This window comes from Dromaius novaehollandiae, chromosome 3 (assembly GCF_036370855.1).
Source record: "Dromaius novaehollandiae isolate bDroNov1 chromosome 3, bDroNov1.hap1, whole genome shotgun sequence".
NCBI classification, from domain to species: Eukaryota; Metazoa; Chordata; class Aves; order Casuariiformes; family Dromaiidae; genus Dromaius; species Dromaius novaehollandiae.
The window spans coordinates 91262992-91290879 of NC_088100.1; the positions used below are offsets into that span (position 1 = coordinate 91262992).

Genomic DNA, 27888 nt, shown 5'->3' on the forward strand with positions numbered 1-27888 from the left:
TCATCCCCTTTTAGCAGTCATAATACCCAGTGTTTATTTCAGTTCCACTGCAAGACAGCTGTCATAAATAATGTAATAAGGGCTTGGAAATGGAACCCGATGTGAATTCTGATTCTAGAACAATTCCGTTTTGTTTGTTTAAATATTGTTTATTTAGAGCAGACTCATTGCAAGATGCAAGCAAACTGTAGGAATTTTCAAAGAATGTAGGTTTACTCAGTAATCAAAATTTCTAACCATACAACCTCACAGGAAAATAGCAGAAAAGATCACTTTTATTAAATCAGTCATTCTAAACTAATATATATATATATATAATTATATTTTTAAATAATTGAGCTAAGCAGATTTTCTTTTTTAAGTATATCACATATTGCAAATAGCCTGCTGGCCCTCCGCTAATGCTGGAGAAAGATCTGTGAAAGTTACAATGTAAAATGTTAAGGATTTTCATATATTTATACAAGACTTTCTTCTTTACCTGTAAGAACTAGGAAAAAAAGTAGTTGTGTTTGGAATAAAAAATAGAGATTCTAGTAGAAAAATGTATGCATCTGTCTTAGGAAACTGAGTTGAAAGAGTGTAAATCAGATAAAACAGAGATGTTCTGATTTATCCCAGATCTGTTCCTGTGTGTGCAGCCCTTGACAAATGTCTGGGAATTGGCCACATCATCAGCTAATGAATTAATTGTTTGCATTTAGGACTAGAAAGAACCCTTTGGGTCAACAGGCCAGTCCCCTGCTGTGATAATATATAATCCCCTTCACAAAGCTATCAGGCTCCCCCTTATAACTGGGTGTGTGGGGGGGGGTGGTTGTGGTGGTGGTTGTTGTTGCTACCACACTTCCAAATGACAGGCTGTTCTTTACTTCATTTCTTGGTGGTTTGAAGCCTTTTCCTAAATTCTAAGCTGAAGTGGTACATGCCCAGTTTATACCTTTTCTGACACACCTTTTAACTGAAATAATTTTGCTGCCTGCAATTAATCTTCCACAGCCGCCTTGTATTTGTAGAGGAACAGTCATACCCCATGGTCAACCTTTGTATTCCTCCGTTGAGCAAATGAGGTTTGTTTTGTTGGTTTTTTTTTTACCTTCTCTGATAATATTCTTTCCACTACCATTCTAGACTATCATACTAGAAGCCTTTTGCACTATCTGTTAATTCATTTTTCTTGAACAAGTAACCAGGATTGCATACAGCATCCAAGCAAGGTCTTGCCGTTGCCATTAATGATGATAATAACACTTCCTTTGCTCTCCTGATACCTCCTAGCATTGTCTTTGCATCACACTGGTAGTTCATACTTCTTCCTGACAGAGGTGTTATCCTCTGCTGCTTCCAAATGGTGACCCTATCTCTTGCAGCAAACACTTTTTTAGTATCTATGTGCTTGAGCTTTTATACTGTTCTATTAAATTTAAATCATTCCTTAGTACTCCAGTCTTTAAGGTCACCTAATTACTTTCATATGCCATTCAGTAATTCTATATTTTGATGGTTCTTGTCAGCTTTTACCAGGAATTTCACCTGGCTCCTTCTGTTTACGCCAAACATATCATGAATGTAATCTCAGTTTTAAGGCTGACATGGAGACAATTTGTTAGTAATCTGCGTGACATATATTGTTCCCCTTCAGTTCCACACCCATTTTGAATTTTTTTCAGTTCCTTATCTATCCAAGTAAAAAAATAATTTCCAATATGATGGCTTATGAAATACTTAGTTTAAAAAGTAGCTTAGAACTTCTACACCAATTTCTTTGAAAAATAATAGTATGGTATGAGCTACTTTTTGGAAGCCCTTATTACCTTACATCCTATTTTCCATTTTAAAGCCAAATCTTTATCTTTCCTTGAAACTTTGGCTAAAGGACCTGCGGCCACAATGTTGAACCGTTAGATAACTGAAAGTATCTCTAAGTAAGGTGTCAAAGTAGTGAGAAAAATTGTATTGACAGCAATATTTCAGATCCAAAATTCACCTGCAAACACTATGAGAAAATTATGCAGGGAATGTTCCTCCTGAGTGCTGCATCATGGTAGTTTTTGTTAAACAGTAGGTATTGCAGAAAGAAGAAAAATAGAAGCACAGTTTCCTTTGCCTTTTTAAATGCCGCTCCCCTACCTCCAAAATTTCTCGCTCTACTTAAAGCTTATTGATTCAAATGATCCATCTTACAATGTCATTGATTCCAGTGTTTTATATATGGAGACAATAGGGCTATCTCAGTGTCCTCTTCAGAAGCAGTGTGTTTTAATTCATACGTTGTCACAGGAAAAGCTTGAAACTTCCCAGTTGGGTTCATTTCTATTATAAGCCACCATAGTATCTCTGAAGTGAATATTTAGTATTGCTGTTGGGAGACTGTGAAAACGGTCAATAGTAGATAAATTTTAAGGGACAAAAAATTCCCTCATATCTTGATAAAAGAATGATTTTCAGGGTTTGTCAGCTGAAACACACATAACAAGAAAATAAGTTTTGGCAGGAATGTTTCAATCTTTTTATTTATTTATTCCAGTTTAAGATGTTGGAATTCAACATTCTAATTCTCCCAAGCATCTCTCAAGAAATAATCAGATATACTTTTTATTTCTTTTTTTATGGAAACAGAAAACAATTTCACTACCCTTACCCACTATATATTTTTACACTTCATTGTTATTTAATCTTTATATATCAAAGGACTTTTGTTAGCAGTCTGACTTCCACTTAAGTTTACTTCTTGAAGCCTAAGTTTGTCTGTTACCAAGTTCATCTGCCATGTCCTACTATGATAACTTAATACAGCCACTACGTAGTCATATGCTTGTTGCTTCTTGTTTGCTCTAGATCCTTTTGTAAAGCTTATAAATGAACTTTTCATAACTGCTAGTCTTGAAACTTAACTCAGATTAAAACTCAAGTTGCATTCCTTGCAGATTATATATAACCAGTAAAAACGCTACTCCAACTGAAATGTAGTACAGCTCTGGTGAAAAAATAATGGAAATAGGTATACCTTTTAGCAATGGGAATTTTCAGAAAAAAATCTGCTAATAATGTATAAATCAGAAGAGCTTCCACATCTTTTTTTTCTTAAAGCTCTGCAGCCTCACTCTGCAAGCGCTAACAAGAAAAATTTACAGCTATTCGTTTTATGCACACCAATAATTGGGTCTATCTGGGAAGCAGTGATGTGGCAGAGCAAAGTACTCCATTACACAGAGAGAGTCTTGCTCTTCAGGAAGCAGAGAACGAAGGTCAGTCAGTGTGTTACCTTCTGGTGTTTGCAGTTCTTTAAGGAGTCTGGAAAGACAGTCTGCATTAGCAGGAGTCTAGGGACATTTACTTAAGCAGAGTCCCAAAGATGTTCGTATTTAATACTTCTGTTGTTTTGATGCCTATGGAAAACAGCTTCAGTGCTTTGGCTGTTACACTTCCGTAACTGCTACAAGTCCTCTTCTCTTTTGAATCTAAACATGTCAGTGCAGCTTCTTGCAAATTCTGATGTACATTTTCTACACCAAAGGGATGTATATGAGGGATGTTAGCATTACCTAGAAGATGGGACTTCTTTGAATCTCTTCACCTCTGTAAGATAGAGTCCAAAAAAACTAAGTTTCTTTGGCCAGGTCTTCCTGAAGTCACGCATCTCAACAGAGGGTGTGAATATTCAGGAACCTTTTGCTGAGCTTGGGGCATCTTTATACGTTCTTCTGGACATTCTCACATATCACAGACACCATGGATGTTAAAAATGAAAGTACACTGATGGACGCATACATTAGCCAAGCTGTATCAGATCCAGACAGAGGCCTTCTCAGAATACCTTGTGGAAATCTGAGTTCACAGCCCACATTGGAATACGTATCACACACTAACATTGCAAGCAAACCAGCATCAAAGTGCAAGAGTCAGTCTGCTAATGAGAATGACTTTTGCAGTCCCTGCACTGCTTGGGACTTGACACCAAGTCACTGTGCCACCATTCTCCTCACTAACACTTTGGCTAGAGAACCAACAGAGGGGGGAAAAAACCACGATGACTGTTGCATAGCACAGTGCCCTTACAGTGCAATCACAGAGGTTAGCTGAAGGCAATCGCGACAAACGCATTTCCTTTTGTTGGGTCAGCTGCGTCAGCATCCCCCTTCAGAGCAATCTGTTTTCCCTGCTCTCTCACATGTGCTCAGAACTCTTTGACAGACAGATGGGAACTAGTACTATTGCTAGCATTACATCTGACCCCTTTTATCCTTTGCCTAAGTGGCATAATTTACAGAAAAAGGAGTCTGCATTTATGTCCTTCAGAGAAAAAAACCAATTATACGATACTGTGAAAATTCCTTTTATAGGTTAAATCACCAGGTACAATTTAAAAGTGCTGTCCACAGCTACTAGCTAAGTCAAACCTAAACCTGGAAAAATACCAAAACGTAATTTAATAAATTTGTTCTCTCTGCAAATATTCTCTTCTATTCATTTAATTATGAATTAAAATTTAATATTTTTATATTCATTTAAATGAATATGGGAGAATATTTGTTAGAACAAATTCTGAATTCTCATGTTTATACCAGAAAGGCATGCTGAAAGCATTGCCCATCTGATCAGAACATTGGAACAGACCATGTGACCCACGCATGCCTTTAAATGGCATGCGTTTCAGAATGGTGACAGTAAACTGTTATGTGACAAGTGACAGAAAAAGTGTTATTTTTGGACTTTACTTGACAGATAAATCTGGGAAGATGGGAAAGGAAACAAGCTATTCACAGAACATTCATCCTCCAAATGATCGCATTTATTGAACAAATAATCTCTTCACGCTTTGTCAAGTCTAAAACATGATGACTCTTCTTCCTGCCAAAACTGGCAACATGCCCTGGATAGGATATGGTGTACGTATAATTAGTAGTGAAGATTAAAAGCAGGGCACGGTCACTTCACAGTTGGAATAGTTAATGACAGCTTTGCAAGTTCCCTGGATTTTCTCCCAATTTTAAATGAAGTTTTCTAATCTGAAAATCTCTTACAGCAAACCTCTTCAGATAGATATTTATGCCCGCATATAGGTAACTGAATCAGTAATTGACTTTGTTCATGACTGCTCTACATCTAGATGCTCAGTCCAATTTCTGTCCTAGAAATCAGGTCATTCACCACTTGAAAAATTAGTGTCATCTTTCTCACGTGACACTGAGCCTTCACCTTTTGCTGTCATTTCTTCGATTCTTCCATTTAAAGCTCTCTATATATTTTAAGCTGCAAATTGGTGAGTTGTGACTTCCATTTTTTAAATTCATTTTCATAAGATTTTACAAGTATGGGCCCTGCAACAATCTCTGTCTGGTAAGGACAAGCCTAAGTACAAAACATAATAAACTGGCTTAGCTGGACTTGAACACTGTCGTCTATTAAAAATGTGGTTGATCAGCTCAGAGCCATCAGTTAACTTATACCAAACTTAACTCTGTAAAATCATAGATCTAACACAAACAGAGAAACTGCACAGTCTCTCAAGTGCATGAGAGAAAAAAAGCATGTCTGCATGCTCAGGCTTGAGTGATTTGCGAGAAATGTTTGTGACCTTGTCACATTCCTGCTTAGCTCTTCTCTGAACTAAACAACCTCACTGTTTTCAGTCTCTTTCAGCCAAGAGATTTTCTATGTCCTCTATCATTCTTCTTGTCTACTTTTTGGATGCTTTCTTTGCGTGGATTGACCAACAGTATGCAGCTGATAGGGTTTCAGTTCCTGAATACCACCAGCTTGCTTGGCAACCTTCCTCTTCGTCCGCTGCAAATTGTGGATAGTAACACCTACCTTCTCTGTTGATTGTTTTTGAAGTCTATGGATTAAAAAGCTCCATTAGGAGGTATTATTCCAGGATAAGGATTATTACTGAATTATATAAGGGCAATACAACTTTTTTTTCCATCCTATTCTTCCTGCCTCCCCATGCTTGCAAATGTGGTACCAAATATTTTTCTCTGGGTTGAGAAAAGGTCTTCACAGAACTGTCCACAGATTAAGCAGGTTCCTGAGGAGTGAAGGCGACTCCTTAATTGTTCAAAATTTAGTATTTATCAACACTCATTTAACCTATTCTACTATGATCCTGCAAGTCTTACAACAGTTGCTTTCAATCCTGTCCTGTGTTAACAAACTTCAGTAATTAGGTTCTCTGCAGATTTTGCTGTTTCAGAAGCACCTGCAATTTCTCATTGATGAGCAGCCCATATTAGACAGCATTACGCTTAGTGGGGGAACTGTGGCAGCTCCTCTCCAAACCTTATGTTGTGTAAAACATTCAATTTCATCCTATCCATTATTTTTTCTCTCTCTTGGGCACTTTTTGATCTCGATTGGAACCTGTCCTTTCTGTCCACGACTACCTTAAGATTTGGAGATTTGGAGGTTGGTTTTTTTTTTCTTTTTCTTTTTTTTTAGATTGTTTTGTGAGCATTGCTGGCAGCCTGCAAAAAGTGAAACTTGTTCCTTCAATTGGTTCTCTTCTGTCCTCTGTTTTATTGAGATGCCACCTGGTGACACCCATGCCTTATAGCACTTCAAGGTTCAGAGGTTTCTTTCCAGGATCTTTATTTGTTTGTGATCTACCCAGATGCACATACTTCCTGCTGCGCAATTGAGGAAGTTCCTGCCCTCACTGAGAGTGCCACAGCTATTGCTCTATTTGCTCTGCCTTTTTTAAGGTATATTTTAAACCTTTTTTCCTCCTATGCTCTCGGGGAGGGGGTTGTTTTGTTTTGTTTAAGTAAATAAGTCAGTATAGTCAGCAACCTCAAATGAGCACATCTATCTGATGGGGGCAGAGATCATGTCCCATAGTTACTTCTCTGGTTGGTAGTACTTTTGTGCGGCCACTCTGTTTGTCTTTAGTTACTCTATGGTTTACTGAGCATTGAGTTTCTTTGTTTTTCTGATCAGAATTTTAAGCTGGTCTACTTCCAAGACACGTTATGCATTTGAAGGACTGGAAATGGCAGTGCAGACTACCAACCTGCTTCTGTTGAAAGGAATTGTTCCTTCCTGCGGAAGTGCTATGCACACAAATGCTCCGTAATTTTATTTCCTTCAACAGGAGCTACCTCAGCCCCACCCTCGGTGTCTGAATGTATTCTAAAGTGATCACAAACACTCTGTGCCTCTGTCATCTAAAATATCTGTATTGTTGTTCTAGACGACTTTTTGCTCAATTTCTTCCACTCTTGCTTTCCTGACGACACTTTAACTGAAAACTTCCCAAACTCTCTAGACTAGGGGGCATTTGCTCAGTATATTCTCAGGAAGTACAGTGCATGTGTATGAAATGTAGGCATTTTAAGGCTAGCCCTCCTATCCATTAGACTACTTTGACAAATTTTTAATGTTTACAAAGGAAGTTTTGTTTTACTTTCTGTCTGCATTTAGCAGACAATTGTATCTTAATATTGACAGGGAAAACATTCTCCTATCTACTGCCTTGAAACTACCATATATTTTAGGAGGTAGAGTTAACATACACAAACAACTATCATGTTTGAATTGCAAACTATCCAAATATATTTCCAAAGTAACCAGTTTTCTAGTCCCCTGCTGTGCCTATTTATAATACCAGATCCAGAGAAGCGACGGAAACAATTCCTGGCTTAAAGTGCATGCAGCCATTGGAAAGGAGACTCCTTTAAGAAACATTGTCACCTAGTGGCCAAACTAAAGGTGTATTTATTATTATTGTTATCATTATCCTTATAATAATATATGTATAGGTACATCTATATGAATTAGTGTATCAGTGTGTGTATATACACACGCACACATATATATGTAAGTATCTAGGTACCATTGTATCAGTGACTATGTCTGGTTAATACCATACGTCAGCCCTTCCATGCTCTAAAGGTCTGTTGTAAACCATTAGCATTTTCTAAGCAAGCATCAGCTTCATGGCAGTTTTGTAGAGAGATGCTACTGGAATGGAAACTGTTCATAGAAGAAAGAGCTTGTACTGCAGTACGGAGACTGATCAACCACCTCCCCTCCACTCCTGACTGCGAAGAGCACCCTGACCAGGACATAAGTATGTAACCTCTCTGTTTGGGGGACTAGGGCTTTGCTCTTTGGCATTTCAGCTAGTGATATGCCCAGAGGGTCTGGAGATAAAGAGGCAATATCCTCCTAGGCCCCTGCTTTTGAGTCAGAACCTTCCTAGCCAAGGCAGCCCAGCCGTGAAGCACTAGGTTCCCATGCTGTGGAGATTAATAACCCTTCCTCAAGGCAGGCAGCTGCCCTCTTGCTAAGACAGTAAACCTATCAGCAGTCTTTCATTTTGTGAACTCTCTGAATATTCAGAGGTGCTGTGAAATGCTGTTATGTTTCCTTCCCTTTTCAGTGTGCATATTCACCTCTTACTATTTGAATATAGGGCATCCACATGCTGAGTTTTCTATTGCTTGTCCCTGGATAGAGGGTTGCTGGGTAATGCTTTTCTCCCTGACTTGGTATGTAATGTTTTACCCGGGCACCAGCTATGGGAAAAAAACACCAGCTCATGTGTTCCTAAGTTGCGGACACCCAAAAGAGGTGTTATTTTGCTCCCCATTACAAAGGTGAAGTGACCTCAAGGCCATCTGCGCTGCAGGCACAGAGCTGATTCGGAAGGGCAGACGTGAGCCGACAGCGAGCCTGGTGCTGCTGCGCTTGGCTGGCTGCTCGTCCCTCTCCAGCAGCCACCCTGGAGTTATCCTTGCAACCAGCTAAACCCCACTTGCAACAGTGAGTTAGATGCTTATGAGCAAATATTTTTTTAAAGTCATTAAATTTCACATGTCTACATCATTTCAGAAAGTGAGACGCAAGCCACCCAGGTCTTGCACTGATCAGTAGAGCAATGGCAACATATATTTTGAAAAACTAGCTTCTCCAACTGAATAGGCGACTGATTTGTACCAGATTCAGAGTCATCTCCCTTCCCTGTGTTTTCCTCTTGAAACTAGACTTGTGCAAGTCAGACATCTCTTTGTACCTGGGCTGTCAGAGAGGGCACAACATTCTTTAAGAATTGGGGGGAAAAAAAAAAAAAAAAAAAAAAAAAAAAAAAAAAAAGGAAAGAAAAAAGACTTCAGAGCTTCTGAAAGAGCTTCTCTAAATGTTCTTTTCATATAGACTAACGTATGCATTATGTCACAAAATATTCCCAGCACGGACAGTATATGCCACAAAGAAATCCTAGACTGTTCTGAAAGTAGTAACTTAATCTTATTAGCTGAAAAGGGCAGTACTTCTCTAGAGAAGACTAGTAAAGCTACTTTCTGGCTATGCGCATGAACTCTTAATATCCATTCTTGTGTATAGTGTACCTAAGCAGCTGCAGTTTTGGCAGAATTTTTGTAGTCTCTGCTCCACTCTACCAATCTTTCCTCCTTCCTTTTTCAGCCAGAGGAATGTTTCATGGGTCTTATCTGTCTACTCAGGGGAAAACAAACAAAAAACCAAAAAAAATCCCTTTTCCAGGTCTTTAAATGGTGGTTTTCCAACAGACAAATGTATCATTCCACACCAGCTCTTTGTGGTTATTCGGTTTTATTGACAATTATTCACTTGTTCCTGCTTCTGAAATGTACCTGGCTCCTTAAAAAGGCTTCATGCATAAGTTTTACAGTGGATAAAATAAAGTAATTTAATATGTTTCTAATGGAATACAGGGCTAATTTTCGAAGAGACATCACACATTTACATACTGAACTGCTTCTTGCTTTATTTTCTTTTTGATTTCATGGATTTTAATTTTTTTCAGGTTGGCTGTCCTGGTTTGGAAACAGCATTGTGATTTTTGTCCTGTATAAACAAAGAGCTCTTCTGCAGCCCACAGACTACCTCACATTTAACTTGGCGGTATCAGATGCTAGTATCTCTGTGTTTGGTTATTCACGGGGGATCATTGAAATCTTCAATGTCTTTAGAGATGATGGATTCATTATCACATCAATATGGACTTGCCAGGTAAGACCAGATTACACGTAGGAACACTTAATTAGACAGAATAAGTACAGCTATTTCTGTATATGTGCTGTACATAAATAACCAAGCAGTAATAAAAGAGTGAAGATGAATACCGAGTAACCTTCCAAAGAACAGTGTTGAGTTTTTTACATCTGTGAATCTGTGTGTTTGATCAGTTCTTGACCAATTTTCAGTGATTTTTGCTACTGCAAAAATCCACCCTGCCAACTTGCTGGCTATTAAGTGTTCTGCTCCTTACAAAGGGATTCTATAAATCACTGATTCATTATTTATTTTGTAGGAGAGGGTCTATAAACATAAGAGAAGGTTTGTATAATGCAAATTCCACAATTATTGCACAAAAAATGTCCTTCACTATAGCATGATTACAATTTGACTCTTGTCTCCTTTGCACTCTTGAGGTTACTCAAGAATACCAACACTAATCAGTTCAATCCACAAATACCATAAGAGAGGATTTATTAGTAAGACAACCTAAAATTTCACTTTCTAGGGGGATTTAATGTTGGTTTTACACTTCAGCAGTAACACTTTTTCTTTTATTTAAACTTGTTTTCTTCTCCATAGTGAAAATTACATCCTTTTTTCCTTATCTTGCTTGGATCAAAAGTGCATTTGTAGAGTATTTTATTATTGCACTTGAACTTGTTATGTTTTGCACGGTACTTTGGACATTTAAACTAAAAGGAAAAAAAATGAGTTGGCTGGAATTTGTGTTTCTGCAGGCAGACTCACATATTCCTTCCTTTCTTCCTTACTTTCCTTCTCAGGTATTCACCAGATAGATAATATTCTGTTCCCTATAGTTAAAATCTTTCTTTTTCTCCACATGAATGATAAGAAAGTCTAACTTCATCTATTTGCAATAGTTGGTTCTTTATTTGACTTCATTTCATTGCTACCAGTCATGTTGGAAGCAAAGACATAAGCTCTACTTTTCTTCAGCTCCTTGCAATGTAGCCTGACTGTTGGCACTTTGACATTTGACTCAAAGCAATGTAGGCTAGAGCAAAGCCTTCTCATTTTGTGTGATCGTTTTATTATTGGTCAGTCTCATTAAACACAGCACTTGTATATATCGGTATATTTTAGCATGCAACTACTTGTATTGAGTTTGTTGTAACTGTTCGTATGGTTAATGTTATGCTTAAAGTCTTTGTTGGTTCAGGGCCTAAGGTAGGATGAGTGACTTTCTTTCTTTACCACATAATCATCCCTGAACTTGGAGGCAACTTTTTGCTGGAGAAATTGGAAAATGTTACTATTGCTAATTCTGAAAAATGCACACCTGCATATGGGGAATATAAATATGTCCCACAGATGTATAGGCACAAGCTTGGCTCACTGGTTCTTTCAGTAACACCTGTAAGAAAGGTTATACTCAGTGTGAGTGTCTGCTTCATGAGGCAATCAGAAAACTGAAAATGACAGGATAGCCGATGGCAAGGTTCAAGCAAAATCATGATGAAGGAAAAGGCAGAGAGAAATAATCCTCTTGCATTTTTTATTTATTTTTACTTAGAGAGGAGGTCGAACTATTGTGCAACATAATTGAGAGAACTTTTACAGCTTGTCATGTCTCCTTTCCTTCAATATGAAGGCTTAGTTTGCTCAGAGAGGAACATTTCCCACAGAAGACTGATTAACCTAAAAGCTGTAGCTTGAACCCACAAAATGTTTTTCTTTCTCAAAATATGTATGCCTATACCCATTTGGCAAAAATGGATTTATCAAAAGGAAGGTAATTACTTCCTCAGCAACATACCATCATTTCTCTAATAGGAACATCTACAATTGCATTTTAAGGTCTATTGAGGAGAAACTTCAGGACACCTCTTTGAATTTCTTTATTAATGGAAGCCTTTGAAGTCATCAGGAAAACAGAGATACCTGCAAACAGTAAAATTCACACACAACCTCAGAATTAAACAGATTCCTGTTCTGCCCTGTTTTGAGGAAGAACAGTCCTATAACTAAGAAATGAAAAGTGAAGTCTAGATCTCTGGGTTCAGTCCCAGCTTTGCCACAGACTTCCTCTGTGAGACAGGGTAAGCCACTCGATGAAATCCTGAACTCGGATCAGTGGCGTATCATAAAATTTGCAAGCCAGCTGGTGGGAAGAGGTAACTTTAAGTGACGATTCAGCTTTCCCAGCCAAAGCTGTTCCAGAGGCCAAGAAGCCCCTGACATTTTTTGTATAGTTTGTAGTCTTGTCTGCACTATGGCTGTTTTTTGGGGGCTGCCGCATAAAGCACAGCACACACAAGAATCAACACTTCATGATCCGCTGTGTCCGCACCTCTTCATTTGCAAGGGAGTTTTCTGACAGCAGCCTTATGGCTTTATCCCCTTGTGTTTGTGCCTGGGAGCTCTTCTTTGGCTGACTAGGACTATTTAGAGTCTCTTTATGGAGCTGTGGCATTTTTTGTAGATGTAGAAAGACTGAGATGGAGGTGAGAATCACACCCTTAATCTTGCTGTGCTTGAACTGCCTTTAAAAGAAGGGAAGTGGTCCTTAACATTTTTGGGGTACCCACATAGTCTGTTGATCAGTGTATGTTAAGTAATTTTAGTTGGATCTCCTGGTTTTAAACAGCATCCATTTCCAAAATCTAGATATCAAACAAAGTTTGAAGCTATTGAGTTCCAAAGATTTAGTTCAGGACATTAGTGACACTTGGCTTTTCTAAAGAAACCCTCTGATTTTTAAAATACTAAAGTTACTACTTTGGTAATCCTCAATAGGCTCTAAAATTTTAAATTCATCATTTCAGATAGGAACTGAAAGTGCATTCATGCTAATTAAAAGTTAATGGCACCTTTGTTTATTCATGTATTAAGAGAGTCCTATGCCGAGATAGGCAAAAACTACTGATTCCAATTACAAGGGGGTAAAAAAAGAAATATAGCAACAGGATCTGGTATTTTACAGGCACAAATGAAGGCATAATCTGTCTCATGATAACTAAAAATGTTCTTAATTGTCAGAAATTTCATCAGCATTGCATTTGTAGAAGTCAACATTTCTACTTCTGCAGAGGTACTCTAGGCTTACCTGTGCAAGGAATTCTGCTGTCTGTTCTGTTGTAAGTATTGTAACTATTTTAGACAAAAAAAAGTTTTTAAAAAAAAGTTTAAAAAGAAAAAGTAAAGTAGTTAAAAAATTTCTACCTACCTAGCACATTTTAGTCTAATATGTGTTAATTTGAAAATGATATTATATCTACATAGTATACCACATGCATGCATGTGGTTAAAATTTTTAAAAAGGATTTAAACATCTGAGTAGAATTTAAGCGGAAAAATACATCTAAAGCATTATTTCTAATTCCCTCCTGTAAAACAAGACTTCCAATACAGGAGAATTCAGCTCATAGTTCATGTAAGGAGGAGGAGATTTACAATTATTTGATCAGATTCTGATTTCCATCACAGAGATGTAAATCCAAGCAGTTCTATTTCCTGCAGTGGACCTGCACCATCCATTTACCAGCATCCAACAAGATGAGAATATAGCCCATTTTCTTGGCAGAATGCATAATGAAATGGCTCAGCGTCAAAGTTTTAAACAAGCATGCGCTGGGTGAGAGATCAGATAAATATTTCTTCAGAATTATTGCATGTAAATAACTGTGCTAAACAGAATGCATCACATAAGAAGTTCTTTCTACTGCTTATTGAACAACTTCACTAACTTTTAATTTAAAAAGGGAAAAGCTAAGAGGAATCTGAAGAAGTCAATTTCAGTCTGAATGAATACTTGAACTGGTTGTGAATTGCTGAGTAAAAAGCAGGATATATCCAACAAGAGATCCCTGTTTCTGTCAAGATTTTGTTCTGTGTTGGGAGTCTCAAAAACAAGTTTAAACTCTGGCATTCATCTTGTTTATTATTAAGTTAATCAAAACAGAAGGTAGTGATGAAAGGTAAAGTTTGTTAAGATATTTCATGATTTATGGGAGTAGCATGGCTATTTTTAGGTTTTTAGGAAGAATACTGTAGAGAAATAGTGGACAGCTTCTGTGCATAAAAAAGATGGGTATGTTTGGTACAGTAAGTGCACGTTATCAAAATATACTTCATATCTAAGACACTGCGGTTAAGGTCCAGGGGAAAAAAAATAATTTTTTTGTCTTTGGTGCTGCCCCACAGAGCTGGTAAGTTTGTCTCGCCCTGACCAGGCTAGATGCCAGGAAGCTAAAGACCATGCTTCTGTGACAGCTTTCCCAAGTCAATATCTGTTTGGCCTCCTAACTTCTCTTGAATTCCTCTGAAAGTAATAGGGATCACCATCTGGGCTCTTACATATACAAATACTGCTCTTTCATCAGCATGGCCAGTGTGTTTTCCCTAACTTGGTTCATTCTGCTGAATTCTGAGAACTGCCTCCCGCTGGCCTTCTGCCATTGTCCGTTTCACGAAGCATTCGTGATTCGTGGTAAGATTATCAGTAAGTCAACCGATTTGTATAATGAAGTTCAGGTCAGTGAAGTTCAGGTCAGTGAATATCAGCTAGCAACCCAAACCAATCTGTCACCCACTGACCATATTTCTAGTTAATATTTGCCTCACTTCAGCATATATTTTTATACATTTCATAAGCTTTTCATTCATATTCTGCTGAATTAGAAGTTGCAATGAAATCTGCAAATAAAGCTGCAAGCACATGTACTTTCTGACATAGAAAGTCCCTTAGTGGGGACCCCACCCACCTTTATATATATATATGTATACATATGTGTATATTTTTATGTATGTATATATATGTGTATATTTTTATGTATGTATGTGTGTGTGTATACATATATACATATATATACATATAAAAGATGTATGCCAAGTGTGAGCGAAGGATTGTAGAGTAAGTATCTCCAGGTCACTGTATTGTCACAGATGTACTTGCTACTGTTACTATCACAGACACACTTACCTTACTTTAAAGCTCTTTCAGTCTAGGTATTCCTCTGTCCATCTGGTGAGCCTGGTGTTGACAGAGCATCCCAACAGATCAGGTTCTGCACAGAAGCAGCCTCAGGAACAACAACAACAAAGTGTTCAACTTTTATCTATTAGCTTAGTGAGTGTCACAGTTCAGTTGCATAGGTTATCTGAGGGGGTTCAGCCCACACCGGCACTCTCCCAGCTGCCTGCCCTAACCACCCCACCAAGGGCCATTCTGGCAGGAGGTGCTTTCATCCCCTTTTGCGGAAGGTGTTTTGCTTTTGTGAAATAATTATTCTCTGAGCAACCGAGGGTTGCTGGAGACAGGTGACTGTCTCACCCATGGCTGGGTTCCTGTGTAGCAGTGAGGAGACCTGTTTTTGAGTCCTGCACTCTTAGCGCTTCAGTGCTTTATACACTGCTTCCATATTTGTCTGGTGTGTCCTGGACAAAGAAAGACACTTGGCAGTGTAGTGAGCAGACTTATTGTTTAACTGTGCGCACTTTGTTATCGTTAATTCACTTGTGCATGGTTTGTCTGACTCTTCCTCAAGTACCAGACCCATGGCATGTGTGCATCCTAAAAGGGTATTGGATAGCCAGAAAGTCCAAAATCTTCTCAAGGTACCACTTCTTCTGTGCATGCGTTGAGAAGTATGTGACCTGTGGAAATCTCTGGGATTTCTAGCTCCCTAACAGACATTTTTGAGTTGTGGTGCTGTAGCTAATGAAGTTGCCAGCTAAATCCCAGACAAATTTAGATCTCTAGGAAAAGCTGGATGTCCAACTGCCCTGCTTTAACAATACTGAAATAAACAAAAAGATTTGATACTTCAGTGTAGCATACTACTAGATTATGAGTATTTATAACTATAAATAATGTAATAATTAGAATTTCATCTCATTCTAAAAAATTAAAACTTGATGTGGCCTAATGTGAAACTCCTATTTTAACAATTAGTTATTTTCCCCTCCCATTATTTTCATTGTTATTATGGTATTTTACCTTTTCCCCCGGTGTTTAACCAGGTATTTCTGTCCTTTCCAAAAGTCTAATATGATTTTTTCAAAAAAACCCCACAGAGATCTGAATCTCAAATCCTGTTAATTTATCTGGGGAACAGAACCTTGGCAGGGCTTTGTATGTCTTAGCTGGATGTTTAATGATAATACTATAGAGTCTGATATGAAAAGTGAGCCTTCATTTCAGTGCTCATTACTGAGTAATGTATTTTGAATTTATAAGGAAATATAAAAAAATACATTGGATCTGACAGAACATTTGCTGGTAGTTGACAAGAGCTGTATGATTATATGGTTTTCATATGTCCTTTTTTTCCTAGCTACTTAAATCCTCTAGAAATGCATTAATGCCAACATTTTCAAAGGAAATGGGCTAGCAGCAGGTCCCTAAAGCTCTGTTCAGTCTAATAAAACAGTGGCCTGATTGTGTGTCGTGCCAAATGCTTAGTTTCCATTGTACTCAACAGGTTTCATTAGCAGTCAGTAGCCTACAAAGCAGTTCATTTATATTTAGAAGTCTCACTTCAGAATCAGTGGCTACCTGCTAAGCCACCTGTTCTGAAAATCTTGCATGAGGCCCATTTCTGATTTATATTTTTTCATATTATTAACCCTTTAGTTGCAATAAGAATCTTTCATGTCTAAAAAGGGGAGGATGAGTTCATGAAACATTTGACTTACTAAGTGGTTTGTACAGAAATTACCTGAGAACATCTTGATTCCTTGTATGGTATAGGACCCCCAGGGGCTTTGGGTGCCTACCACACCTTACAGCAGCATAGCAAAATAGCAGGGAAAACACATGCGGATATAAAAATGCATGGTTAGCCTGCTGTGTGAAAAACTACATGAAAACCTGGTCATTCACTGTGGATATTTTTAACTATCCTTCTAATCTTTTTGCTCTGCCTTTCTGATTCTTCCATCTTGCTCACTAGATCCCCATATTTGAAGAAAGGGAGAATTAGCTAGACTATCAACTCCGTTGACTCAGTCTGTGATGTTGTGTGTTTATAAAAGCCAAGACAGGGTTTATATATGTGGTATAATATTTCTTCATGCTCTGGGTGAGATGACTGAGCAGTGGTAGCTCAGCAGTCAATGTGACTGGGTGATTACGGCAATGGCAGATGGAAAGGACCAAAATGGAAGCTCTTGGGCTTCCTTTCTACTGTTGGTATTTGGGGGATCGCCGAAGAAAATGGGTATACAGCATCACTGCATCCCACTGTCTCTATTGCATTCTTCATCAAACAACCTCCAGGACAACCACTCATCCACCTTACTCCACTCATCCACTCATTTTTCCTTTCACCAAATCATCCCACTTTTAATTCATTCCATATGTAAGAAGCACCCTTTGCACATCTCTCCCCCACCATCTCTCCCTCTCATTCTCCACAGCAGCTGTCCATATGGCTACCCTGTTTACCACAGAGCTCTTGCTCATAAAACCCAGACAAATCCATGACACATTCATCTTCACCCCTAGCAACGCCTGTCGAGGTGGGTGAGGGTTTATTCCTTTCCTCCCTCTCTCCCAGCTGGCTACAAGGAGAGGTAGTGATGGCTTCCATTACTGTCCTTGCCAACAAGACAGCACTCTTCACTGTTCCTTCATGTTTTTCTTCTCTCTCTCTCTCGGGAACTATCTGCGTAGAGACAACTTGAGTTCACTAGCATTTGTGCACAATGGAGCAAGAACACAAGTACCTTACGCCTCAGGAATGCTTTCTGCAGCAGACTAACATTGGTGGAGGTTTCTGATCCAAAGACTGAGCTAGCTCAACCCTGCTTATTGTGTAAGAATCTCACAACATGACTGTATATCCCATCATCCAAGACCATAATTCTAGGGCTGAAGCTGGGACAGAGGAAAATAGATCTTTTTCCAAAACCTTAATAGCACAGGAATCTGTTCTAAAGTCTACTTAGCTGAAAAATGCTCAGCTATCTACCTATGAGCTGTAGAAATTAAAAAAAAAGAAATTAAAGAGCTAAACAAATTAAACCAAATGTAAAAAGGCACTGAGAAATAGTTATTGCATATCAGCACATTGTTGTGTTATGATATTTCTGGGATTTTACTTATATATAGCTTATCATTCCTGACATTTTGGTAAGATGAAAATAACCCAAAGTCAAATCATGGAACTGGCACTAAGAGCATTAACAGATAAAACAGGTGTTAAAGGTGCTGAAGAAAAGCTGTGTAACATTAGCTCTGTATTCAGCACATTTTAACACCCTGGCGGCTGTGAAAAGGCAGATACAGAGACTGATCTATAAAGTAAAGTCAAAAAAATGTGCCATTTACTTTGCCCACACTGTGCTACACAAATCTTCCTCTCTCAAATATTTTCTTCTGGATGATTTTTGTATCTGAAATACTATGAACACCAGAATCTGTCCTTATTCTTGTTTCCTTTGACAAATGAGATTTGAATACTGAAAAGAAAAATGCAAACTGAGTCGAGTCTTTCCTATTTATTTAATTGTGGTCCACCTCAATGTAATCTAAAGAGTGTGCACATTACAGTTGAAGAGGTAAAAGCAAATCACACAGACATCATCGAGCTAAATTTTAATGAGAAAAATACTTCATCTGCATGGAAGGGGGGAAAAGCTGTGCTTTTGCACAAACAGAATCATTAGCAACATAGAAGATCATTTTAGTGTAACTAATGTGACTGCAGGGAAGTTATGCCAGTTTTCATTAGCTATGAATTCTCTCTCATTTTTCTGTAAATGATTATTTCTGCAGCCTATTGTGACAAATTAAGGAAGTTATGTATTTGGGACTTGAAAAATTGTGAATACTCAAACTATCTGTTTAGCTGTTTATCAAGTTTGACGTAGCCCCTTCCATGTCACCCAAGTACTGGATAAATGCCCTAGAAAGGGCATTTATTGTCTGGTAGTGACTGCACAGAGCTGGGAATTTCCAAAGCCTACATTCTAATCCTTGCACTAGCTTTTCCTCTCTGAGATCTTTGAAACATCCTTTCTTTGTTTCCACTTCCTTACATGGAAAATGATAGTTTCCCTCATCCTTTTGATGCTGGTGAGGGTTTCAAAGAAATTAAATGTCTTCTCAAAAGCTGTTGTTAATCACTTCATCATTCTAGATCTCACCACAGGACTGAACTGACAATCATGTCCCTTCTGGATCCTGCCTGTGTGCCATGTTCTCACTCACTTTTACCAAAATTTCATAAGAAACATAAAAATCAGTATGATAATGTCTGTGAGTATCCTAAATATTTTTGCCTCATGTTTACTTATCTTCTATTTCATGAGCATATATTCTATTAAATCAGTATACTTCTAATGTATAGGAAGTGATGCCTGCTCAGGCTGAGCCAGACCTGGTGCTGACTGAGCCAATGATAAGATGCCCATTGTTTGCAATGGGCTTTGTATGACATGGCATCCAATATTTGGCACTTTTTAATTTCCACACAACTGTCCCTTGAGAAAGGATGAAATTGCACCAGGTGGCTTTCATGATAGCTCTTTAAGGCCAAGACTAATCTATATCTTTTGCACTTTCATTTCAGGCTTTCCCTGGGCTACTAAGACACCTTGGCAATGAGTGTGACTCTCCTGTTAGGAGTGATTGGATTCTATCACATACAGCATGTGTTATGAAGACCCTTATGCCTTTACCCATTTTAGGATTATAAGCATTTTCTTGGGCTCTTTCAGTTATCTTCTTTTTCTCCAGTTATTTGAGTAAGCAATCTAGAGGAGCCAAGAGTATCAACATATCAGGAGAGCTCCAAGTAGCAAAGGTGCTTTTCCAGACTTGCAGGGACATAGCATGTTGTAGTCCTGGCCATTGAGAGCTGAAATGGTGCCAGAGCTAACCTGCCCTGCTTTGTGCTCAAGAGCTTTGTGAGCAGAAGAATAACTTCACTGGTAGGCATTCAGCCAGCAATCAGGAATGACCTTGTATTAACCTGATGGTGACTATGTAAGCAGATTCCCTCTTGCTGGGAAACAGCACAGACAATTGTACTTTGGAGACCTTGGAGGGTCAGTTGTAATCTCCAGGCTATTTTGCAGAACCCAGGAACAGTCTGCATGACCCCTTCTTCCCTGGAGAGGTTTATAAGACTGCAGAACCATTTACTGCAACATTCTGAAAAGGAAAAGCTAGTACGTCTTTACTTTGAAAATAAAACTGGGACTTATTCTGACATTAAAGGATCCCAGTTATTGGAGTTAGATCACCATGTCCACAAAGTCAGCTTTGCTTTTCATGGAAACTTAAAGATGAGACAGGTGACTCAAGAGGCTGCTTCCTCCTTTTATTTATGTATCTATTTATCTATTTATTTATTTATTTTTAATAGTGGTGCTAACAGTAAACAAGCAGGCTTGGTCATAACATCACTGAAGTGGAGAGGAGCTAATAAAGCATTTAAGCTGAAGTTGTATCTGGATTTAGGTGGTATGAGCTACATGGTTGGTGGCTCCCTCTCCTCCCACCTCCATTCTTTATGGTTTGATGGGGGAGGTAGGAGACATGTCATGGTCCCTCAGCATAAGCCCAGAGCGTATGAGCTTGTGGAGATATGATACTTGCAGTGAGACTGTCACATGATGACATTCTGTGAGGAAAAATTCTGAAAGAAATTTCTGTCTGTTTGCTAAAGAGCATGCACTTAGGCTTGGTGTGATTGTTATGTTCTGGGACTGACTTAACCATACTCATCTATAGGGGTATATACTACTGTGAGTATAAATCATGACATGAGAGTGCTACAACTAATAGCTAAAAGCCAGCCCAAATTAAATGAACTTTGAATCTCATTTGATTAAGCCAGTATACAAACCTAAGATAACTTCATGCAAGCAAGTGGCCTTATTCTGGGTTCATTAACATTACTAAGGCCAAAATCTGATATACATTAGCTACTACTTATGTGAATAGCTGGCACTAACTGTACATTTGACTGTGCAGTATAACTATATATCTGAACACTTAACTGTATAGCCTAAATATTCCATTAATATTTTCCTATATTTAAAATATTTTTCTATATATGCAATCAATAGAAATGTCTAATCATTTGGTGAACGCAAAATACTGAGTGTCTGATGTTCTCACTTAATGGTTTAAACTCTCTAATCATATAGCATATCATTTCTCACTGTTTTTAGTAAATTAAGTGCTGTTTGTGTCAGGGACCCACAATGGATTGGATTAATACAATGACCTCTAAACAGGGCTACCCTTCAAGTCTGCTCAGACATTTTAAAAGGGCAGAATGCAACCACTCAGCACAGCAATCTGGCATGAATGGAAGGCATTGTGGGAACTGTAGCAGATTATAATTCTTTTCTAATTCCTACATTATAGTAAATTTTAAGAAACTATTTTTAGTGCTTTAGAACACTATACATTGCAAATTTTGAGTAGTCTACCATGAAGACTGATTTTGCTCATGTGCATTGGCAGTTCTTCCATGTGACAGAAGAGTTTAGCTATAGTAAAATTGTCTAGGTGATGCTTCACTGAGGTATTAGACAAACAAGAGAGTAATGCCGTCATTAGATTCAATTCAAATATTTTCTCACTTACTGCAAACTTTTAGAACTTCTTAAATTAAAAAAATTCTATTGTCCAAAGTTCCTACCTATTTTATTTTCCAAGTGGATTCTGTAAAGATCAGTTAGGTATTTTCTTGTATTTGGGGTTTAAGGAGGTTTATTACCATTATCTCTTTATATTATGATCATGAAAAATTTGATTTGTATTCATAAAATTATTTTGAGCAAGCTTATTGTGATGTTTCAATGCATGCAATAGAAAAATAATCCCTGTTAAAGCTTATCTTTTTCTTTACATACTCGTTATCTTATATTTAATAGAGGAGAAAGACAACACATTGTGGTTCAGAAGGGAAGTAAATGCACTTCAGGAAATTGCAACAGATTCACCAGTGTCTGTTTTGTATTGTATTGCCAGAGGAGGGAATGATACAGTCTTTCTGGCTGGTGAGATTACTGTTTCAGCCTAAATTGAAATGTAATAGCTACTTTGGTAATATGCTTTTGTGCCATTAAACCTTGATTACTCCAAGAATAGGAACAATAGGCTGTATTTTACTCCATCTGCTTTAGATGAAGACAACTCTTATGAAGTCAGAAGGGATACACGAGTATAAAAGTAATAAAACTAGGGCACATCCAAGCTCATAGCTAAAAGTTTGTTGGTGCCAAGGGGATTCCTGACTTTCAGTGTGTTTGAAGCAAACCTTAAAAAACTAATCTGCATGCAGTGGCAGCTTTACTTATTGTGGGTTGTAAATAAAATATCAAGAGCATTAATGAGATTTAAAACAAGGCACAAGAAGCACAAAGAATAAACAGTCTTGTCTTCAATTTGTGTCTTAGCTTCAAAGAGCAATAAAGATAATGAGCAAGTTCTGTGAATATCTGTACAGCCAAGGGAGCAATGTTGATACGGCACTGAGTGAAAAGCTTTCAAAACTGCTAAGCTACTACTATTTCTCAATGGATTAAAGAAAAAGGCTAGTGTATCAAAATTACCATAAGATCAGCTTCCTGTTTGTATCAGAATTCATTATTACCTATGAGCACTGCTGTTATTTGATCATATTTGATAATAGGAAGGACAACATTGCATTACAGAAAAATGGAGGGGCATCTAACAGGGGAGTGCTGCAGTGGGAGTAGGAGCCTCAAGTAGGATATGACTGTGGAAGGAAGGAGCTGGCTGGTGGTAGAATAAAAGAAAAGGAAAAATAGAACTGGGGAAGAGGAAAAGCATCAACGTGATGAAATGTTATCTAGTATTCTAGTATTTCCTTGGCTAACATTTCATATATTTTTAAATTTGCAGAAAAATGAGAATATCTTAATTTATTGTCACCCATATATATTAGTATCTCTGGCTACAGAAATTGGTACTATGCCAATTATGCTGTTGCTAACTACTTTGAATCCTAAGGAGCTGCTTTAGTTGCTAGCTATAATCAGCGTTGTCTTTTTAAGAACAGAGAGAATAGCAGAGATCTTTCTTCCATACCCATTTGTATATGCTTAGATTAGGCTAGCTACAGCTAGAGTAAGATCTTTCCTTTTCTTCTGAAGTAACACCAGTATAAAAGTGTTTGAGAAACTGAGTTTCTCGGAAATGGTGTATGTGTAAGAGTTAGCTCGAGTGCTAACTCTTCACCAGTAGATTTGCAGAAATTTGGCATGGAAAATACGTGCTTGAGGATCCAGCTCCCTGTGCAGCACTTCCCCCTCTTGGATGCCCTCTCTTGTTTTAACGTTCCAAATGGGACAACTTCCCGCAGGAGACTGCTTCACTCCTATATCTCCTTTCCTCAGTTCATCACTGCACTTTTATCATCCTGACTGCTCTCCTTCACTCCTTGACATTTGACTCTGTTACCTGTTCCTAAATCACACACTCTGTGGTTAGCACAGCTGCCACCTGGGAGACTCTTGCCACTTTAGCCACATATTAATTGTGTGGTCTTGGCCAGATCTCTGAAGGATAGCCCCCCCACAAGCAGCAGCAATAGTATTTTGACATGCTCAGGCTGAAATGCTCTGTTATGAAATATTACGAAAATGGCACGGGGAATTGACAATGGCTCAGTCTTATGAAATATGTTGATTTAGTTAAAACTGCATTTTTTAGCAGATCACCAATCCAAAAAAACATTTTGGTTTGGTCTTTGTTATGGTGACACAGTTTCCTCTTAAGTGATAAAGGGCAAGAGTGTATTTTCAGACCTGCTTTCCTTCCTTTGTACATGTGTTCAAGGGCTATTTGAATTGATAATTTAATATAATTGTCTCTCTTTGTTCTCACAGTAGGAAAGTGGGAATGGAAGAATAGTGCTCACAGCTGCAGGTGACAAAACATACCCAAACATAGTTCAGTTAAAAAAAAAAAACACAACAAGTTTCAGCATGGACAGGCTAATTGATGCACACTAAGAAGCTTGTCCTAGTACTTTAGTATTAAATCTCACAGCTCTTTAGGCTTAATTTCAGCATGTTTCTTTACATCATTGCTGAAACACTACTCCCTTTCTAACCTAGCAGCTCATGCAATTGTTTAATCTTATGCTGCGTGGTTACTCAGTAGTCCTTGATCATGCTGTTTTCTGAATTTGTGAAGTACAATTAGAGCACACAGAGAAGTGGCAGCTGTTTGCATGCATAAAGTAATGAAATGCAGAGCACATTTGTGTTTCTACGTATTTCACTAATCCCAAAAGCTGACAAGTGGCCAAACTGAGCCAAGTGCAGCTTGCAGTAAGCAGCTGAGACATCCGAGGTTGAAAGTTTCTGATGAAAATGTGGTAACAGTTATACAGCAAGTATGAGATGACTGTAAATGGAGCATAAATTCAGATTTAGACTGGATTTAGACTGTTGTAGTAGCACATCGTGCATGCATTTAAAATGCTGTGGGTCTGTAAAAGTCAGCCTTAAAAAGTATATAGAGGCAATGTAAGGGCATTGGTGGCAACAAAAACAGCAGTAGAAGAAATGATATAGTCTCCCTTTCCTAACCTTTCACCCAATTTAATTTATACAATCTGCCATGGACTCAGCTTTAAGCCTGGATTAAAGCCCCAGATTCACCTCCGGAATAAATTGAATTCCATGGGAGTTGTGCCCATTCACACAAAGACGGAGTTTGTTCCCTTAGAATAATGACGTGGCTTCCCTCTGATAATTTTACTACTTGAATGCCAAGTTACAGTCCAGTGACACTTGCTCAATGTTCCTACTTCACTCAGTGTAAAACTGGCACTTTCAAGCAATTCTCAGCTCTTGCTGGTTTGGTATATGATTCCAAGCTTTCAAAAATAAGACTGCCTTTAAAGTGTTACCTGGATCATTTCCCAGCCATATAGTGTTCCCTGGCAGATGGCTATGTCCATCCTCAATACATTCAGCAGCAAATTCATTCCTATACCCAGAAATGAAGCTACCAGAATTGTAACCGTTCTGCATGTAGACTGCTGAGACGCTGACGTCAAAAGGAGTCTACACAGCCATAAGGCTCTGCCTGTATGAGTCAGAGATGAGAATGAGGGCTTAACAAACAGCATGCAATCAATAACACCAGCATTACTTCAATCTATTTGGCTGTTTTAGCTCTGGATGGTTTAATCTAATTGTGTGCGTGCACGCATGTGTATGTCCCCCCCCTTCTCCTCCCATAGCCAAGCCCATTAACTACTGCATTCTCCCCACTTTGGCTTAAAATTTATGGGTTCAGTTTGCATGTCTGCCCTACCTAAAATGGCTGGCTGCATCCAGTCCCTTTTTGCCTAGTCAAGGTTTTACCTAGTCAAGGTTTTACCTAGTCAAGGTTTTACCTGTTTTCATTTCATCTTTTTTTCTCCTTAATTTGGCAAATCATTTTTGGAAAGCATATAGCTGAGGGTGTGTTTGCTTATTCTATGTACATGACAGAGCACTTCTCTAATTTTTGAACATTTCCTTGCTCACTGATCCTGCAGAAGATAACTGCTCCTGACATTTTATATTTCCCTGCTAGTCTGGAACAATTTTCAAGAGCATGAATATGAAAATGACAGAAGTAAATCCTGTAGTTCTTTTTTGCCTTTGGCACCCTGCAGTAAGAGAAACTCCTGCAATATTCTATTTATTTTTTATTTTTTATTTTTAGGTTGACGGATTCCTGACACTTCTCTTTGGCCTGGCTAGCATTAATACCCTTACAGTAATCAGCGTGACTCGCTACATAAAAGGCTGCCATCCTGAGAGAGGTAAGGAATAAAGGCAGGTCCAATTCTGCCTTCATTTACCATGGTGTAAATCTGTACTCCATTCAGTCAGTGGATTTATCAAATATAAGTTAGATGCATTGGAAACCATAACCTAACCCGTTCATGTTTGTTAGAAACATGTTTGAATAGACCTCTTGAGAGTTAACCCAAATAAGAGCCAAATTGTTAATAGTACGCTTTGGTTACCCTGGGTAAAATTCACTCTTGTGCCAAAGATATCACAGGTCCTGCTGGTCCTCTGTATTCCTCAAAATACAACTTAAATGACTCTTAAGTGATGCATACATCTTCGGTGGGACCACACTGTAAAGCAGCAAATTTAATCTATGAAATAATGTTGAGGAGAGTTTCCAGTCATTGATAATAACCCTGGTTTGGAAGGCTGCCCTCCATGCAAACATCTTTACTCTCAGTGCTGTTTTGGTGGGGTTTGCTCAGAGCAGGCCTTATGGACTTTAGTCGGCACTGGGAGCATTCAGCCTCCATATCTGCCCCCCAAGCTTTGCAGCATGGTGCAGTCTGATGTCCCAGCAAGCCTCTCCAGTCTCCCCTCTGCAGTCAGATTCATGGAGAGGGAGGTGAGAATTACCCCCACTGCTTCCAGGACCAAACATAGCCTTATCTTGTCCAGATGGCCCCTGGGTCCTGCCTGCCTCCCAGATCTCTGAGACGTTCTCATCACCGCCTCTCCTGCACACCTCTTCCTTCTCTAATGCCCTGTTGATCTACAGCCTGAATGTCTTGGGCAGTCACTGTTCCTTACTATCTCCCATGCTAAAAACCTTTTACTAAATGTTCCCTTTCTGGTTTTTTTGAATTTTAGGTTTTTACCTTTCCTATAAATGCCTCTCTAAAGGCATATCAGTGTCTCACTGTTCAAATCTAATCTGAAAATCTTTGCATGTTTCCTGTTCCTTATTCTGCTGGCTTGCTTATGCGGGCAACACAATATAAACATGCCTCCATCTACCTTCTTTCCTTTTGTGCATCATTACATCACCGCACTCATCCCAGACACTCCCTTTCATGAGATCCATAGTAACCTTTCCTTACTGTTCATCTTGGACCTCATGTTTTGCTGAAAACTTTTATCTCCATTAGGAGCCTTACTTTATATCTCTCCTTTCCACTTACATCTTCCATGAATTCTCCCTAGTCTTCCAGGCAGCAGTAATTCCTACACCCATCCATAGATCATGTATTATCAATTTTCCTGTCTTTGTTATGATTGGCTTGCACCAACTTTCAACCAGGAAACTATCAACATCTGAATATAAAATATGCATAAATACATCGGACGCATCATATGCATTTTTTTTTCTAATTAGCTGTGAAAAGAACTTCTGTAGGAACATCTTTTTCCACAGGAACTTCTGCAGTTTGTTACAATGATATATTTGTTGAAGTTCATTTTCAACAGAACCTGCTGTTTGAGCTGTTAGAATTTGGCTATAATGTATTTTATATCTCATATTCATTGCATCTTATAAAGCCACATGTAGAACATGGGTTTCTCTTTTGCAAGCTGTATCATATGTTCACCGAGGATATGCAAAATTTAAAATTTACCTCTTAAGCAAATCTAAGCAAGTGCTCAGTATAACTTTATAGAAGTGTTGAGGAACAGAGTATGGTAGCTGTATGAAGATTTCCAGTTTAGATGAAAAATAATCCCAATATATGGCAATGGGAAGAAGGATTAAATCAAATTGTACTGAAGAAATAATGTAGTTTGAGCATTTTTTTCTCCTTTTTAACAGTGAAAACTTTGGAGTGAATAAGAAAATCCTGTGAATTTATACTTCTGTTGTTTGTTTTAGTGTAAAACTTAAGTAATAATTGTTTCCTACTTTTTACAAAATTACAAAACATGAATCCAACATAGAATTTAATAATTCTGCAGTGCTGAACAAACCTATTTTGTCTTCTAATAGCTATTCAATTCCACTGTTTGGTAATGGTCTTGAACACTTATAAGCCTGACAGATGCTTTCAAATTTAAGCTCTATGTATTTTTCACCTTAGCATTTTTTCAAATCACTGTATTTTCCTTATTAGCAGTTGGTATAAGAATGAGTTTAGATTTCATCTG

At 38.2% G+C, this 27888-nt stretch overlaps 1 protein-coding gene across 7 annotated transcripts in view; it reads left to right on the plus strand.

The window, feature by feature from the left end:
* The window catches only part of LOC112984587 (opsin-5-like), a 44770-nt gene that overhangs the window by 11139 nt on the left and 5743 nt on the right, over positions 1-27888 (plus strand). For 5 of the 7 annotated variants that reach the window (XM_064509441.1, XM_064509437.1, XM_064509439.1 and 2 more), the window contains 2 exons: positions 9788-9993; positions 25676-25775. In XM_064509441.1, the coding sequence (XP_064365511.1) occupies positions 9788-9993; positions 25676-25775 (306 nt within the window). Of the gene's footprint in view, positions 1-5201; positions 6705-7912; positions 8072-9787; positions 9994-19538; positions 20266-25675; positions 25776-27888 lie in introns of those variants that run through there. The other 2 variants (XM_026102540.2, XM_064509442.1) reach the window with 2 other exon arrangements.